The sequence below is a fragment of the Athene noctua genome, chromosome 2 (genome assembly GCF_965140245.1).
Source record: "Athene noctua chromosome 2, bAthNoc1.hap1.1, whole genome shotgun sequence".
In the NCBI taxonomy this organism is placed as follows: Eukaryota; Metazoa; Chordata; class Aves; order Strigiformes; family Strigidae; genus Athene; species Athene noctua.
Genome location: NC_134038.1, coordinates 163,997,724 through 164,016,921, shown reverse-complemented (window position 1 = coordinate 164,016,921; position 19,198 = coordinate 163,997,724). Strand labels below are relative to the sequence as shown.

General features: G+C 48.1%; 1 protein-coding gene across 1 annotated transcript in view; it reads right to left on the bottom strand.

The window, feature by feature from the left end:
* The window catches only part of ITGA9 (integrin subunit alpha 9), a 228,249-nt gene extending 220,927 nt beyond the window's left edge, over positions 1-7,322 (bottom strand). The window contains exon 1 of the mRNA XM_074900986.1: positions 7,159-7,322. Within this exon, the coding sequence (XP_074757087.1) occupies positions 7,159-7,322 (164 nt within the window). The remainder of the gene's footprint in view (positions 1-7,158) is intronic.
* Positions 7,323-19,198: the final 11,876 nt, after the last annotated feature.

Sequence of the window (19,198 nt, the reverse complement as noted above, 5' to 3'; positions counted from 1 at the left end):
GGTGGGGAGCACCAGGTAGTTTAGTATCACCTCTGTTGATACCCTTGCACTGTGAGGCAGGGCAGAGCTTCTGCATGTAACAAAGTCCCCACTGAAGTTAAGCCCAGGGCTAGAAGTAAGGACAACCATCCCTAAAAGACTGAGCCTCCAGCACTCACATGTGTGGATTGAGCCTGTTACTTGGGAGGCAGCAGCTTACCAATGAGTCACTATTCTTGGTTTACCCACTAAAGGGATAAAGAGCTACTAGTACAAAGTCAGTCCGCATGCACAGCCCACCCACAGCGCAGATGGACAGCCCAGCACAATGGAAGGTTTCCCTATTTTAAACAACTTCTCTTTCATCTTCTGAAGTTCCATCCCCAATCATCACCATTGCAGTAAACACAGGGAGACCCAAGGCACAAGGCACACGTGTGTCCAGGCTCTGCCTGAGCCACCTGAAGAGCTAGCTACTCCTGCATCAGTCTGGTCTGTATCAAACAGCAGCACGTCACCACTCCTGCTGCTTCCCTGGATGTGACAAAACCACCCCATTGCATTTGGAAATATGTTTACAAAACGATGAAAATCCCCTGCATTAAGCAACTGTTTCCTCCCAAGTTTCATGAGCTAAGCTGTATCATTTGGAAAAGTTTGATGGGGCTGCACTTTACAACACACATCATGTTTTCACAAGTGAGAAGAATTAATATTCGAAATATTTCAGTTGCAAAAACTTACAAAGCCTGCACACACTGGGGACAGAGCGTAAAGGAACCTGAAATAATAGCTCCAAATGGAAATCCCACCAGGCAGGCAGCAGGCAGAAAAGCAAATGCCAATCGTTTCATTTACACAGACGATGAATGCGTGTCATTCACTTATTGACATTCATGAGGTCTAACAAAAATAAATAAGGGGGGATATTACTAGCTTAAAGAGTTACGGGTTCAAGTTGCAAGTGGCAAGAAACTGTTTCTATGACCTGTTACAACAATAAGATAACATAGGCCACATAGATCTCTAGTTTAAAAGACACTTTGCTCTAACCTAAGAAAAGTAAATACAATTCAGCAAAAAGTGCACAAGGTACTTTGGGTTCCAGAATGCAAGATGGAGATAAAGGGCCTAAACCACAATGACTCTTCAGCTCTCTTTAAAAAGCTGAATGGTAAAAAATTATAATTAATGATCTGAGTAGGCTACTGGCACAGATAATATTGCTGTCTTGAGCAAATACACCTTTCAAAAAGAAAATGTCTGTTGCCGTTTCATGTGGACTGAGCAGAAGGAAGCAGGCAGTAAAGGCAACTGGTGACACGTGCCAAAAGCAAATCTATTTTGGATTGTTCTAAATGTCCATACATGCAGATTTGATATTTCACCTACAACACACACTATGTCATCTTAGGATTTTGTCTCATTCTGTCACTCTTGAATCTGGACCCCAGCAGGTGAAACCTCTGCAGATCTCCTGTTCTGTCTAGCATGACCCATGCTCACCCATGCCTCAAGACAGCTGCCTTCAGGGACACAGGAGGTTTTCTGCTTGTTCACCTGCTTTTCAGTTGGTCAAGTTCATATTTGTCACATACCACCTCAGTTTTAATCAAAGGTTTGAGACTGGAATAGTTCCTTTGTCAAGAAAAAAGTCCTTTACTCTCTCATTAGTTTCTCAATGTAAGAGCTTAACTGTTGGAAGAAAGTCACCTATTTAACTGTCATGAGACTTTTCAGCAGACCTGGATAGAAGACTCATTTGCATCCAGGGATTTTGGGACTCAGTGAGCAAAACAAACACCTGTTTTGTATCTCCCCTACATATTAAAACACCTTCGAAATATTTTGCAGTTTCTATGAAACAACGCTGCAACCAGAGAAGGTGTTTTTCTCTAGTACCGTATCGAAACAGAAATACATTTCAAAACAAAGCCTTAGTGTCCAATACAGTCTTCTTGCATTTCAGTGCTGTGGAGTCTTACCTGGCATAAGCACAGAAGATACTTAAACAGTCAGCAGCAGTACAACCCTGTCCTCTTGCTATTATCAGGCAACCTTCCAACATATTCCAACTAGCTTAACCAGCTCTCATTTAGAATAGCCTAATTTTGTGGTACAGTTTTCCAGCACTGCTATAGGACTATCTGGGTTCTTGGCAAGAAAGCAGCAGCAGTTCTCCAGCCCTTTGCCAAAAGGCTTATGATGTGGCCAGTATTCTGCAGAGAGCATTGATGAGTGCAGGTTCTCACCACAACAGTAACACGAGGAAGCCCCTAGGATATTTGTGAGTAGCTACATGAAAACACCTTGAAGGAGAAACCCCATCAGGAGGACGAGATTAATTTCTGTGGAGGAGAACAAGGGGCAGTAGGAGAGGGGTTTGGGGTCATTTTAGGGTCACTTTTGTTTGACGCACACAGAAATCTGTCAGAATTGGCCACATCCCACTGGCTCTGTGAATGAAGTACTGGGGTCTAAACCAACATGAGGAGCAGTAAGCAGAGAGGCCATTTAACCTTCTCTTCTTGCATTCATACCCGCACGATCAAGGACAAACACCCTCATCGGTATGGAGACAACTATGCAGCCGTAGGCAGAAACCACCACACAGCAGAAGCCAATATTAATGGATGACAAGAAGCTTTCTTGGCCACAGGGAAATCCACACCTCCTTAAAATTACTTCCTGCAAAGCAGTAACTATCACTTCGCTGGTGATTGACCCTCGGGACATAGAGATTTGGAAATTAAGTGCTGCATTTAGCAGAAGAAACAGTGAGCGAAAGTGTCAAGCTGACCGATGGCATGGAGAGATGCCAAGCACACGAAGCAGCAGCCTCCGGCATGCCAGCAGCAATTAGGCAATCACGGCTCAAGGACTGGGGAGCGTAGGTACCTCACCTCACTGCAATGTTAAGTGGCAGAGAAAAAAGTCTTTAAATATCCTCACATACCACAGCTGATTTCAAAAGCAGCACCAGAGGAGGGTGCACCACCAGCACATCCCAGCTGAGTTAGTTCTCATCAGAACGGTCTCTGCAACTTGCTAAGCCCTCAAAATAAAACCAAACAGTGGTTCATCCATTACGCACAGAGCGAGAAGCAGGAGGGCTGTTATCTGGGTGGTAGACGGATGACCTGTGACCAACAACAGCAAGCCCAGGTTCCTCGAAACACCACGGCAGCACCTACAGCATCACTACGTCCTTTATGCAACACAACATCGTTAACACAACAGGCAGCCTCCGCGAGGCTGGTGTGTTTCTGCATCCTCCTTCTGGCGGCACACAAGCACATCACACACTAACAATGTGTATCCATCAGCCTGAGAGGCAAACAGTCTTCACGTTTCAGGGGCAGTACAATCCAGTGAAGAGCAGGGCCGAAGGAATGAAGTAACAGCACAAAAACCAGACTCATTCCTTATTGTAAAACTCACAGCAGGACACCATGAGACTACACTGACTCCACGCTACGTTTTTGTGCCAAATAGTGTTGCCAGAAAGGATAAACTTGTTACCCTGGACTTGCTGAGGGATTTGGGGGTGTCAGCAAGAAGGAGGCATAGGGAAGGGAAAGGAGAGGGATAAAGTAACATCTTTTTTAAAAAAAAAACACAATTGGACATGCCACATTATTAACATTTTTTTATTGGGGCAAAACTGACATTTGTTTCTTCTTAAACTGTCTGAAGGAAAGCAGAGAAAGCAACATTCTTGGTCGCTTTGTAGGGTCTTTACTCCAAACTTCAAAATTATATCCAGAGAACAGAAGCACTTCAGCTTGTCTCTGCTCCAAATGCAAGCAGCCACCTGGTTCCTTACTCGACTGAAAATGGCAATGATGGGGAACCGGGTAAATCTTTCAAGATTTACAGTCATAAAACCCGCTTAAGGAAGGAAAAGAAGACATTGTCAGAATACAATAACTCCAGCACATCTGTGATTACAAACATCTTGAGTCTAAAACTGTGCAAAAACAACTCCAAAACGGAAGCCTTGTTGTAATTAGCTATTTCAGACAGGTCAAAGGCACTGACTTACTCCTGTTGTAATGGAGGCTGAATGCCCATATTCCACTATAATTTCTGTGTCAAGGACTGCGTAGCAGCCTGACTATTCACATTTATCTGATGTAGTATTTCAAACCAAACATCCTCCCTTTCTTTCCTCCTGCAAGAATATTTGGCTTGTATAAATCCCCCAGAATCAGTAAACCCTGAATCAGTTTAGTGGAAACCTGCAGGCCTGTCGTGGATAATATAGATGGGTGCCTTTGTGGTGTTGGAAAATGAACAGCTGAAACACTGAAGACCTGGCCATTACAGATACCATTTTAATATAAATCAGTGACCATATATATATATATATACACACACACCAGCACATGGACAGGTTACTGAGAGTAACACACTTCACCTAAGAAGCTGTCATGATCAGAAGTACATTAGGTGATTATCAGACTCTCAGGCAATAAAGAGCAAGAAGCCCTGAACTATCATGACAACACTCTCAAATGCTTGAGAGCATATTAACACATTAAATAATTTTAGATAGGCAGGAGCCTTATCAGCCTCAGATATGATCAGTCACATTTTTTCAGGCTCACATAGTGCACAGCTCACCAGGCGAGCCATGAATGCCCAAAATATTACTGATTAAACTTAGCTTAACTTAGCCCACTGTAGTGGATAGGCAAAACAGACATGAGAAAACTGAAATCATAACTCTTCTTTGGGTATAAAAGAGCTACAAACGTAAGAAGAAAACTGATGAACAAAACCAAACGATAAACTTATGACTATCAGAGGAGCTATATGCTACAATGGGATGAATAGAAAACATTTTTACTAACATATTCCCTGTAACAGACTTCAGACTTTCCCCAGAATAGCACATTTGAAAGAGAAGGTGGGGGGGAGGAATAAATCATCCAGTAACTCTACAAGCCAGTTAAGGAAATAGCTCTATAGATTTGCACAGAGAAACCTGACAAATCTGAAAAACGGCATGAGTTCTACTAAGCATTTCCTTCTCTCATCCACTAAACTGGGATTACATCTTGTATTTCAATAGCCTGAAACTGCTAATCAGTTTAAACTTGAAATCAGACACTTTATGCTCCAAAGGAATGTATAAGATTCTGTACAATATAAATATGGTTTTAAAATAGTACTATATAATACTGGAAGCCTTCATGCCTAGTTGAAGTAGGCATAGCTAAAGGCACTGACAGGGGTTCAACCCTTTGATGGTCTAAATGCCAAGGAGTACTGGCCAGATCTTCTAAGCTTTCCAGAAGAAATACGTTAAATGCTTAAAATTGATAATACATTGCAGTCTGCAAAATAACCTGCTTGCACTCAGAATATGCCCATCCAGTACAGGGGATGGCATCTTCAGAAAACTGGAAGATGGCTGCATATAACATTTAAGAGCAGAGAAATTCATTGCTGTCCCTTGACCTTTAGGCTGCCTGCACACATAAGAGCACATAGCAAACTAGAGTCAAGGAGACTGTAAAAAACCTATCTCCCAGACTTGTTATCCCAGCCTGCTGGGTACAGGATTTTGAAGCACCCGTGAAAACAAACTCCTCCAAGTTCCCATGAGTGGTGGCAATCCCACCTTCAGGATTTGTTGACAGCCTGGTGCTGATGCCGAGCATACTGAGCTACTGCTAACCCGTCTGGGTGTTAGGGCTAGCCATTTATTTATTTAAAAACACTTCCTGATCTTAGATTTTATTTATTTTATTTTTTTTTCTGGTTGCCACAGCTCCATGAAGAAGCTCCATTTACAGAAATCTGGAGTTTTCACTTCTGAGCACCGGATTCTTACAGACACCTACCACTGCTAGCCCAACATCGTTTCCAGACAAAGTGGGATATCTGGAGACGCCCCTCCCCTGTCCACCAACCCTTCAAAAAAAGACAATTTAAAAAAAAGTAAACCACACCAGCAGGTACTATCGGAAGATAATTCATTTTATTGATCAGAATGATAGATGCCTACACAAGAGGCACCGAAAGATGTGATTTCCATGCCACCATGCCCCACTAGATCAGCATTTCATTCACCCCACTGTGAATCCCCAGCAATCTGTGTGGAACACAAGTCGCTTTCAGCCCCTGCATCCTCTGTCGGTTCCTGCCCCAAGTTAAGCTTTGCTTTAAACGGAGAGCTTGTCTCCTCCCAGAGCGCTTCTCCTCTACAAAGTCTTCTGATTAGTCCTTAAAAATGAATGCTCCATGAAAGCCACTATGGAGAAAGGCAGAGCTCACAACTACTCGTGAAGTAAAGGGTGTGAAAGAAATTTATTTTTAAAGAACTGGCCGCCAGCATGAATACATTTATTTAGATCACAGAGCACCACAGTTCCAACATCAACAGCTGAGTAATTGGGCCATATCGAAGCGTGAAAGATAAAGACAAGCTCTGTGGACAGTTATTGGCAGCAGTGGCTCCTGCTCACATGAGAAGGGCACCAGATGACATCGCCTAAGCCCAGTTAAGAGAAATCAGTGTTAGTTCTAACAAAGAGCCTCTGACCCACACAGGAGAGAGACCGACTGTGCTCCACGGCTCTTTTCAGCCAACGGGAAAAGCAAGAGCCCTGCCCGTTTGCCCCGTCTTTGGCGACGCAGACCAACTTTCCACCATCCTCCACGTCTTTCAAAATGACAGAAGTTGCCGAGACATTTCCTCGGCGGCCCCTCCCGCCCACAGCGGCCACGCCGAGGGGACACCCGCAACGCCCGCCGGGGGGGGGGAGAGCCCAGCGCTGTCCGCGCGGACCGAGGTGCCGGCACTAACGCCCCTCCCGGCCAGCACGGCGTGCCCGCTCCCCGCACCCCCAAGCCCCGCACCCCGGCGGCGAGGAGCCCTCAAGGCGAGGAGCGGCTCCCGCCGGGGCGCGGGGCCGCCTCGGGACGGCGGGACGACGGCGCCGAGCGCCCGCCGCCGGCCCGGGGGGGGCACCCCCGGGCGAACACGCCGCCCGGCGAGGGGGGGCCGCGGGCTTCCGCCGGGGTGGCGCGCGCACGCACTCGCGCGACGGGGCGGCCGGAGCCCCCGCAGCCGGGGCGGCCGCCCGCCCTCCCGAGGGGGCTGCGGTGCGGGTCCCGCTGCCCGGCCGCCCCCCCCCGCCCCGGGCGCGCAGGGCCCGCGGGACTCACCACCGCGTGCTGTCGTGGTAGTGCTGCAGCACCGAGTACCCGAAGAAGGAGCCGTTGGGGCCCTGGAAAACCAGGGGGCGACCCACGTCCACGTTGTAGCAGCGCGCCAGGGCCGCCCACAGCAGCGCCCACAGCGCCCGCGCTCCGCTCCGCGCCGCCGGCATCCTGCGCGCCCCGGGCAGCCGCCCGCCCGCCCGTCCCGGCGCCGCTGAGCCCCGGGCCCGCCGAGCCCGCGCTGCCCCCGCCGCCGACTCCCGGGCGGGGCGGCCGGGCGCGGCGCTTTTGTGCCCGCCCCGGGGCTCGGCCCGGCCCGGCCCCGCCGCGGCTCCGCCGCGCCCCCCGCCGCGCCGCTGCGCGGGGACTGCGCGCTCCGCTCCGCGGCGACGGCGCCCCCTGGCGGCCGCGGGCGGCACCCGCCGGTCCCTCCGCGGGGCCGGGCGGGGCGGGGCGGGGCGCGGGGGGGGGTCCCCGCCGCCGCCGGAGCCCCCCGGCCGCCTCTCCGCCCGCCGCCGCGCCCGGGGCGGTCCGGCGAGGCCCCTCGGCACCCCGCTCTGCCACGCAACGGCCCCGCGGCGCTGGGGCCGGCGCCCCGCCTGCCCCCTCCCCGTCCCGGAGCGGTGACCGTCGAGCGGCGACGCGTGGAGGGAGGAGAGGGAGGAGCGGCAAAGCCCGGGGCCCCGGAGGCACGTCGGGGGGCTCTGTCCTGGCTCCCGCCGTTCGTCTGGGGCCACCAGCCCCGCTTGAGTTTGGCGGGGGCAGAGGAACGCTTCGCGGCCGGGGTGACGGACGGCGCCCGGGCCTGGCTGGCCTCACGCTGACAGGCCCCGGAGATCTCCCCGGGAGGAGGGAAAGGGCAGGAGAGGCGGCGTGCTTGGCCAGGGCAGCGGAAGGAAGACGCTCCGGGGAACAAAATGAGACCCGCGTTCCCCAGCGTACGTCCCGCGGGTCTGAAAAGAGGCGGCAACGTGCACGGCGAAGTAGAAGCTGAAAAGAACTGCTCTCTTAATACTTAGGCCCTCTGAGAGCCAAAATCATCAGTCAGACGTGCAATAAAAGACGAGCAACGGCAAAGGCGAGGAGATGGTCTCCTCCAGCAGATAAGACGAGGGTGATACGCCACCCTGCAGGAGGAGGGGCGTTACCTGCCTGAAAGCCCTTGGCCCGCAGAGCCCATCCTTTTATTGTGCTGTAAAAAGCGACAAATCCCGGCGCGCAGGGTTCCTGAGGAATCCTGATTAGATCCCTCTTGAGGATGGAGACCAGGATCCCGGAGAAGAAATTCTCCCTCAGAGGAAGCAGTTCAAACTGCTACAGGGGAGGTTCGGACCGGACGTTAGGAAAATTGTTTCCCAGAAAGAGTGCTCGGACAGTGGAAGAGGCTGCCCAGGGAGGGGCTGGAGTCACCATCCCTGGAGGGGCTTAAGGGTCGTTTGGACGAGATGCTGGGGGCTGTGGGGTAGGGGAGAACTTTGCGGAGTAGGGCTGAGGGTTGGACTCGATGATCCCCGGGGTCTTTTCCAGCCTGAATGACGCTGTGATTCTGTAATTGGGAGTTTCATTTGTTGTTGCTCGCCTTGGCTCTGGCTGTTTAATTCCACGTGCTCCCCTCATCCGTGAGAGGTGTGCAGGGAGAAGCAGAGTAGATCCTGGGAAACGCAGGAGTGGAGGGGCCAGGATGTTGGTACGATGGGAACTGCTTCTTCGGGCAGGCAGCTGGAGAGGGGCAGCCAGGGCCAGCACGTCCTGCGTAGGCAGACGATGCCTCCTGGGGAAGTTGCTTCTGACACCGACCTGAGCTGCAGGGAAGTGCTGGATGTTGGGGCAGTTTGACATCTGGCGTGGGAAAACGCGGGTGGAGGTCGATCGGCGCAGGAAGCGCTTGGGGAAAGTTTAATCATTTTCTGCCAGAGGGTTTGCAGCGGGATGCGTGTTCGGCCAGGAGGGAACCGCGCGGTAAGCTGTTCCGTCATATCCACGCGCTTCTGTCAAAGGTAGAGCCTGTTTCTGCAGGGGATGGTCCTTGTCAGGAAAGATTGTTCACAGGCATCGGCCTTGAGCGTCGCCCTCAGGGCAAGCGCCTTGGTGCCATACGTGTGTGTTGCTGTTTAGAAAATGCCATTTTGTGACGTCGCCCGTGATGCCAGAAAGCGGACATCAGGCTAAGAGTATTCCAGGTACCGGTTTAATAGAGGAGCAATAACTGCAGAATTCTGTAGTAGGAAAAAACCCAAATCGAGGGAGATTTCCAGTCATCGAGGTATTTTATATTTGCTGTGTAAAGCCTAGTGCTGTAATTATTGAAAGCTCTTGTTCACGGTGGCTTGTAAAAAGGCTGAGGGTGCAAGTCTTGTCTTCTCCATGTAATTATGTCCAGAGTTACGGAGAAGTGAACATATTCCGCTCTTAAATCTCAGTGACACAGTACTCCATATCAAATAAAAAGGAAAAGTCACCTATCAGTAACTCCAGCCTTTAGCATATGATCTAATTGAAAGAACAGATTTGCTCATCAGAGCACCAAGTGAAAACAGCGGGGCATTTGCATCGTATTAGCAGGGATATTTATAACATTTAATGAGAAGATTTTCACGGGGGTGTGTTATAACTGTGCAATCAATACGGATAAAAGTAATCTGATTTAGGCAGAATGTCAATATGCCACGATTAAGCAAATGCCACAAATGACAGACAATCCCATTAGCAGTACCAAGCCAAATCCTCTGCCTTTCGAAGAAAGAAAGTGATGGGGCTTTTCAATTCGTGATCGGGGCACCGAATGGTGCTCAGACAGCTCTCTGACAAAGTTAAAGGAAGCCAACCTGCTGGAGGGGAGAATGGGTTCGTCCATCACCGGAGGGAAGAGGGAAGCAAAGCAGCTCGATGAGGTGAATGAACCGCTTGTCACTCACGTTGTAGAGTGCTCTCGGGAGGCCTTATTTCAGCTAGAAGTAATACCGTATGTAACTGTGTCAGTACATAAAAAACCATAGCTCGCCATTCTTGCAAGGAAGACTATCCAGAGAAAGGCCAGGAACACTGCACTTCCATCCATTTATTTCTTTTACTGCACACCCAGATATTGAAGTCATCTCACAGCATTTAATCCAATGGGAATTTTGTCAGTCCGAGCAGAAACAGAAACTGCCTGTCTCGACGGTTCAGGTTTAGCTGATAAAATCCCGGCACGGCATTTACGAAAGCAATGGGAAGCATCCTACTGCAGCGACAAGCATCATAATAACAACGTACTGTTAAATGAAGATGATGGCTAAAATAAGCACTGAGAGTGAGGACCAAGAACAAGGAATAATACATTAAATCGTATGCCAACCCTTTGGGAAGGAACCGTTCAAGCTAGCAACAGCTGTAGCTGTAGTTCTAGATCCCTGTTCTCGCTGCTTGAACCTTGATGTTTGCACCACCAAGGGAGGCTCCATACCTGCACCTTAGGGCTAGTTTGTACTTTACACCCACCTATATTCATTAAGCACTTCAGTGGAATTTAAAATGCTGTATTTTGGCAGGGCTCGGTCTCCAGATCAGTTTTTAAACTAGGAAAGTTTTCTGTAAATCGAGGCGGATCAGTGAAACTGCACTCTTGGCAATACTTTTTAATTAATACCTCGAATTATAGAGCTCAGGAAGAAAAACCCCAAACAAACCAAAACCAAAGCAACACCATAATGTTCTAAGTGTGAAAAGAGAAAGAAAACAAACGCCCCACATCTGCATTGCTTACAGATTCAGCTGTGTACAGACCTGGTTCACCAAGACTGAGTGGTAACAAATAGTTTCTCTCCTGGAGGCTTCTCCTTCCACAGTGCCACTTGGCCTGTGATCATATTTTTTTAAGATATATGTAATTTTCTGCTGCACATATTGAACTCGGTATCATTTTCCTTATTTCTACCAATACCCTACGTAATTTTAAGACACTGCTTTTTGGCATGCTAATCATTAGTGTTCCCTTGCGTTTGTATGGAAGCGGCTCTGTGGCATTCCTGTGGTATTACTGTGGCTGAGGTTTCACAGTCTGTTTTAAGCCAGTCTATATCCACAAGTAATTGCCCTTTCACTGCCTTCCCCCGAGCACCCACGACGTGTGTCTACAGTTGCTGTCAGCTTATTTGGCCATCTTTTTTGAGCCCTGACTGTTCAGGTGTGGATTTCTCTAACCCGTCCCCAGTTCCCTGCTGCTCACCCCCAGCCGCAGCTGGGAAGAGGCTGCGTGCCCACGTGGGGACATGCTGACGCGGGGAAGGCGTCCCATAAGCTCATCAGTAGAAAAGCTGCCGCCTCTCCCGCTCGTTATTCTGCATTTATGGCAGAACATGCTTAGCGAGGAGGTTTTAAAGTGAACTTGTGTTAAAGCCTTCCCATTGCAGCGGTGAGCCTTGCTGGTTCTTTGCTTGCGTTCCCCATATTTCTCTCGCGAGTGCTCCGTACAAGGAGAATGGGAACTTTGTTTGTAAGTCAGGTCCTCCTGATAATAGTGCAGCTTATGTTCAGTCAGTTTCCAGAGCTGTGTAATCTAATCCACCTTCAGACTCAGCTGGAAAGGGCTCAGGAGACAGAACTTCTTTAGCCTTTCAGTGGATGAGATGCCTTGCGGACATTATTTTGTAGCTCTGCTTGCCTACCGAGTAAAGAGCACCTTCTTCGATTCCTCTTCCACTGCGGATTCACGCAGAAGAGTGATTGTGGTCGCCTCCCCCACTGCAGGAGAGTGCGCGGCACGGCCGCCTTTTATTGCGCTGTGAGGAGAATGGAAGAGACTTCTCTTTCCTCCTTTCTTTTTCAAGTCCTCATCACTGCTGAAGCTGTGTTGCTTTGTAACGAACGCAGAGCAGGAGTAACTACAAGAGACCAAACTATTAATACATAGGCATGAAATAGGATAAATGTAACATGTTTTGGATAAAGAGGGAACTCCCCACATTCGCCTGCCTACCAGAGAATGAAGTAGGAAACGGTTGGACTGACAGGAACGGATCTGTTTCCAAAATGACTAGAGTCACACCGAGAGGAGCTGCCTACATGTCAGCTCGCACCACGGCGGCCTGTCAGACATCAAACCACGTGCAGCATCCAGACTTAGTGGCAAACCTAGACTGCGACTGTCATGGTACAAATTATACCTTCCTACGTTATTCCCGTTAAATTACGGAGATGTCACCCTCAGCTTTTGCATCAGATGCAAGAGGAATTACTTTTGCTAGGTAACAGGTTCAGGTTGAGTTCCCCCGGAAACCTGAATGAGATGCCTACACCGATCTCCTCACCTAACAAACACGTTTAATTCCTGCTGGTCTGTTCTTCCATTTGGCTGCAAGTAGTTCTCCAGCTGGAGTAAATCAGGAAAAAATAAAATTATTCTCTTGCTGGTACTGTTGCTTGCTGCTGTCAGCTCTTCAACCTCTGTCTTTTACCCTTCTCGTAGAGTTCTACTAGAGTTTTCCAAACAGATTGAGAATCCAGAAACTTCTGTCTGGGTGGAAGACAGAGCCAGCGCAAATCTTGGGTGATACAGAAGCTGATGATTGAATCAAAAATCATCTTCTTGGAATAAGAGCCAAAATTTTCATAGCCTCAGATGCAAAAATCAGCTGTCCCATTTTAGATACTTAAGGGATTTCTTTTCTTAAGCTGTCCTGTTTCAGCAGCAGCACTCCAGTTTATTTAGCGATCCAGGCTCACCAGGTTTCTATCCCCTTGAAAACTCTGCATTAACATTGCACTGAAACGCTGGCCCTGGCTTTCAGTATTGGGGTGTATTTCAGCCTGATTTATGATCAATTTGTGCCCAAATGCAAATGCATCATATAATGTAAGACATGTTTCTAAAGCATTTATCGCATGTGTATACCAGTAACTGAAGGAACTTACTTGAGCCAAGTAAAAGAAAAAAGATCCATCAGGTATACTTTTCCCATTTGATAAAGGAGTTATTTGTCTTTCTTTAGTACATCCAGATCTCTGCATTTCCGTACCGGTGTAACAGATCTCTACTCAGCAGTGTCTGTTCAGCTACGCTATGTGCATCACTAAGTGCATGCTTAAAAGTACGAGTGCCTGCTGGTGCTTTACTGGCCCAAGGGGGACTGGGTGGCAGACCCAGGGTAGGGTGCATCGGGACCCAGGCGACCGTTCGGATACGCTGCCAACAGCAAGTAGTCGTCACGTTTTGCACCTCACATTTTCTGACAGCCGTGCTACGTTTGCACGTGGTTAGAATTACAACCGTGCTCTACGTATTCGTATATTTAAAAATGCACACACACACACACACACGTTGCAAACCAAATACACACAGGCTTCTTTTGAATTGCTTTTTGTTCGTTAGCATTGGTCTCGCTAGTAGGCCCGTCCCTGTGCGTTTTTGTGTCACGCTGGCAGCGAGATCATGTCACTCAGAGTTGACTGAACCTCATTACCACAGCCCAGGGATCAACGGACCAAAGAGCTTTTATCACCATCACAAGAGGGGACACCCTTTTATTTGGCCACATACTGTAACCAGATCCTCTGTGTGATATTTCTTTTGATGTATATATGTTTTAAGGAAGATCGGTGGATAAAAATGTTTAAATCTAAAAATAAGCCATGGAGCAATACATGCCATAAGCGTGTGCACCACGACCCAGGTAGCTACCCCTAAAAATTGCTGCGCCAGCCCCACGAGGCCTCTCCTCAGCAAAATGATGAAGAACCTGTTTCCTTCCTCGCCACTGACAGATGCCCATTAAGACCACTGTGAGGAAGGGGACAAGCTGTCGGGGTACGAGAGCTATGGTTAAGGAAAAGTGAAGCTGCACCAGCAGACAATTCCAAGCACCTGGAGATGGGCTTTCAAAAACGGTCAAGAGAGAAAATCCCTCTCTCATCCGTGACTACAGAGAAGCTCCAGAAATCCTAAACTCACTACACGAAAGCCAGCCTTTTTCAGTACCTCCTAAATAATCACTGAAATGCAACCAAAAGTAGGATAGCCCTGAAACATAACTCGTGGGTATCCCCATACTTGAGAAGGTTATGATCTTAATCGAACTCACTTGCTAGCACTGTCTCAGGCTCATCGAAACCATGTTTCCTGGCTAACTGACGAGCTCTCACCTGTGGCTAATTCTGAACTCAGACTCGATGAGGCTGTTGAATGTATCCTACAAGTTGGAGAAAAACATGTCGCTAGACTGCAAAAGGCATCGCCCCAGCCTAGATCTTGTCTTCAATATCTTCTTAATAACCTCATGGGGACTATAGGTAAAGGAGGGGAATGCTGAAATTGTGACTTTTCACAGAAGAGCTCTTTTTCCCAGAAGACTACCTCTTCACTGCTAAACCTGGGACTTCTTGGAAAAGCGCTTGGCTACATGGAGAAATACATCAAAGAGAAATGAGAAATCAAATCTCCCTACTGACTACTGTTCTTTGCCCGGCATCAGGAGAGGATCAGACCTGCCACAAACCCTGCAGTTTCTACATCAACCTCAGGCTGACCAGAACTTGGGTATCTGAGTCAGAGACGCAGTGGGTCCTTATCACAGTTTTCTTAAGTAGCTTAGCCCTATCTGAGTTGCAAACCACCGACAGCTCTTCCCCTTCTCCTGGAGGAACCCCAGGACAAGGAGGCAATCTCATAAGGAGAACCAACGTGCTGCAACGTCGCAGCGAAAAGGATAAATTGTAAATGAAATTCTGCAAGCATCACCTCCCATACAAAAATCCCACTGATTTCAGCCTGCAGATTTCCAGTGCTGAGCACAGCTGAAGTCGGCTGTTCCCCAGGGTGGGGAGAGCCACGCTGCAGTCTGTATTTCAGCAGTGCTATCACAGCAGCTTATGGAACGGCTGCCTTACGGACAGCTAACCCTTCCTACGAGCTGTGCTGGGGCCGTAACTCGAAGGACTGGCTGGTGGTGAAACCTTCAAGACAAATACAGTACTATAAACCAGAACCTATCCTATTTTCAGAAAGAGTTTTAAATCTAAGTGGAATTAATGAGACTTAAAGATTATATCAACTTCCATGCCGTTAAAATTATGTGTCTTATTTTTCTATAAAGTCACAGCTTAAGACAAAGATATTAGGTATATAATTCTAAAGACTGTGGATTCTCTCCTTCATCTGATTCCTACTTTTTTGGTGGACCTCCAGTGGTAGAGGTCCTCTTCAACAGCCTGGACCTAACCCACAGAAACCCAGAAAAGACCTCCCAGCAGCTTTAATGACGCTGGACTGTTGAGAACGTTTTTTAAGCCCAGTACAAGTGGATTTTGTCTCCTCGCATTTCACTACATCAAAACAAAAATCACAAGTGGGAAACGTGTACTAAACATGAAAAAGTCACAAAATACTGGCCACAGGGGGGATCCTGTGATCCACCATTTTTCTACAGCATACTAAACCTCACGGATTTCTACACCGAAGTGGTGTCTTCCCTTTTTAGTCTCTGGGTCTGAGACCCTGGAGGTCACACGAGCTTTGGCCACTTGTCGAAAGGTCCAGTTTACACCGCAGCTTTCAAACGTTTTGCTTGGCATTCTTGACACATCTGCCTTCCATTAGCTGGCCACTCAGTGTTTATTATTCCACATGGTAACTATCATACACTCCTTGTGTGAAAAGTTCAGGTGAACAATAACCTGTTTATCATCCTTGAGAGATCCCAACTTGATCCCCACACAGAAAAGACACTTTTTGCAGCTACGTGCGTGGGCACTCAAAGCTTGAACCCTTAACCAAATAATTTGGCACGTACAGGACCCTTCTGTGACCCAGTTATTCCTAACTTGTCTACTCTGCTACGGCCTAATTTGGTGTGTGCTGCGCATACAGAGTAGTTCAGAAAAGTAAACTATGAGACTCCACAGGACTTGTTATTGGCATATGCCAGAAGTGGTGCAGTTACCCAGTTTATAATGTGGAAAACACTGAATTTGAGCACCCAGATGGCAAGAAGAATGCTGTATGCCAGTCATTTTAAATAAGCAACAACAAAGGAAAAAATCCCACCTCAACCCCCCCAACCCTCTAGGACAAATTTTTTTGCAGGTAGAATTCAGTTTAAATCAGTGGAATTAAGGCAAGGAATTTGCAATCCCCACACTGTTATTCACTACAAATAATGCGAAGAGAGAAGCACGGCAGTTGTGATAACACAGCAGGCTCTCTCCTTCATGAGCGACGTTATTCACACGCCTCAGTGACTGGCCCAGGGATAAGAGAGGTTCTGGGAGGAATTTGGCAGTAACAACCCTGTCATCCCATAGACCAGCCGGAAAATAAGACAAATTTGGAGGTTGATGTGACAGTTTTGTGGTTCACCTGCTGATTTCTACCAAGTCGCTTCTAGCATCATTCTAGTAAAACAAAGTTGCACGCTCCTAGCCCTCTCGCTCTGCCGATGAGGACTGACCAGGTGGCACTTAGAAACGTTCGAAAAGGCCTGGGATGTCTTCCAAAATGGAAACAGCGACTGTTGTGCCCAAGCTGTGAGACCGGGGTTTTGGTAGAGGCTGCTCCATAAGAGATAAATAGTCCAAGCTCACTCAGCTTTGTCTCCGATTTCAGAGAAAAGCAGAATCTTTGGATAAAAATTAAGAGTACACGATGCTTCTCTGCCATCCTTGTGAGTGCTCACAGCCTGGCATGTCCCGGGTGAAAGCAAGCCATGCTTCTGTCCTCGGCAACATCACCAACGCAACTGGGGCCAGCCCGGTTGGGCTGCTCAACAGCAAGCATGAAAGCAGGTGATATGTTTGATCACCTTGCCTTCCCTGACACATGATAAATTAGTCCAGGCATCCCAGGGTGATACATTAAACAAACTATACTCACAATTAGGTGACAGCAGCAGCGACATGAGATATAAGCAAAGTTTAATTGCCACCTTGTCAAAAGGGCACGAACTGAAGTTATTTTTACCTCTTCTTGTCCACCGCGTTGATTTGATTCCCTAACTACAGTATGCCATTACTGCAGCCACAAAGGGCTTTCTGAAAACCGTCAGGATCCTGCCGAAGGATGTCTATAACGATACATAAATTGACTTCTGTTTAGAGTCAATATTAGCGTTTATCTAAAGTAAACATTAATTCCGGCTTCCCTATAGTCAGCATCTCTCCCAGAAACACACACTCTTATTCTCAACCTAAAAATAAGCTGGTGACTTCATGCATTTGCCTCTTATGCTCAGTCTCCCCACGCTATATAAAACAAGCAGCAGACCCATGCTGTCTAGCAGCTCACTGAAAGTCACCCTCACCTTCTGCCTGCTGAAAATCTTATTTCCAAGAAGACACCGGTGCACAAGCCCTGGAAAAGGTCGGTGAGGACAAATGAAATAAAGCGTTTCATGGAAAGCATTTGATGAATAATTGCAGTAACCAGCCCACAGAAGAGGAGCTGAAGAGACCACCTGTACAATGCAGCGCTGGCTCTCGCCCAGCAGCCCTCTGGCCTGCACTGCTCTTGCCTAGAGGAAGCCACCGGCTCTGCCAAAACTTCTGTCTTGCCCCGCCGGTTCATCAGGTGTCCACACAGCCCATCCAGAAGGTGCGAGGACAAGTCTAGCTCTCCAAGCAGAAAGGCTGTCTCTAAACACTAAACTTTCTTTGAAGAACAGATTTCATACCACTACAGGTAACCATGGCAGTCTATCTGCCTGTGCTTAAAAGCCTAAACGTCACCAGTCCCAGGCACGGCACGCTACTGAGCGACCACACGTCTCCTTCTAAGACCTCATTCGTGCTGGTTATTGCACTGGTGCATTCTCCCCTCTTCCTCTATTATTGTACTGGGCAAGTCACACTGAAAAAAAATGTTAAAAACCCCTACAGATGTAGGTCAGACAGGTACATAGATACAGGCGCACCCCAATTCCCAGGGACTGGACGGCAATTTGGTATTTATTCCCTGGTTGAATAAGGAGAGAGCTGTAAGAGCAGCACGCCTTCCGTAGCATTTTTAGGTAGCATGAGGAGAGCCTCGTCTCAAAGAGAAGTACAGGCAAGCCAGATCTCTCCAGCTCACCCTGGATTGGCCCATCCTAGAAATGAGGTCCCACCGTGGCAGAAAATGCATAAATCACACAGAACCTGTGCTTCATCACAAAGAGTTGAATACCCTGAGAATCATCACGTCCTGAATGTGCTACCTGAAGCTGAGGGGGAAAAAAACTCCACGTTCCACTAAGGTCGACACCTCCTGCACTGAATTTTTGGTTGGATCAGATTTTAATTCAGTGAGTAACCGCACTGGAATTCCGGGGCGGAAGCGTGCTGTGCTTTAAATAACACACAGATAACACTCTCTGTGGCTGCAGGGCTTCAGGGTGAGGGCAGTTTCTTTCTCCAAGGGAAACACCTTTCAGTGGAGTCCACGCTAAAATTCAGTGTGGGAAAGCAAACCCTTCCCTCTGTGAAGGTAGCTCAGCCTGCTTGTTATTTTTGTTACCATCATCATTGTTACCCTAATCATTCACCTCATCCCTCCTCCCCCCTCTTTTTTTGCCACTTACTAAATCACCATTCTAGACAGTCACCTGTAGCTCTGGTCCTAGCCTAGGCTGAGGGGAAATTATCTCCATTCCTTTTAAGGCATACTACTCTGTATATTATAAACCCTAGATAGCCATCAGAAAAAGAATTATTAGATTCTCTGCGTCTCCTTCTTGTACACTTTGCAATTCAGTTGTTTCAAGCTTATAAACCGTCTCCAGGGGGCTTTTCCACTTCCAGGCGTAGGGAAGTACTGCCCATTGTGTTAAGGGATAAAGCAAAGTCTGTTATTTTCCGTCCCATCGTTCATTTCCAGAATCATTTGTTGCATCAGCAAGGATGATGATTTGGAAGTATCCATAAAGATACACAGATGTGACAGTGAACCAGAAGAGCTACACTAACACAAGGTGTTCCATTCCAGCAATTCTCATGTGCTGGGCACAAAATCTCACGGGAGGTGGGGAGATCTACTTTTAGCCAGCTTGTGCCTGCTCACGACGGATGACTTCTCCCCGCTCCACAGTGGCTGATCAGCCGC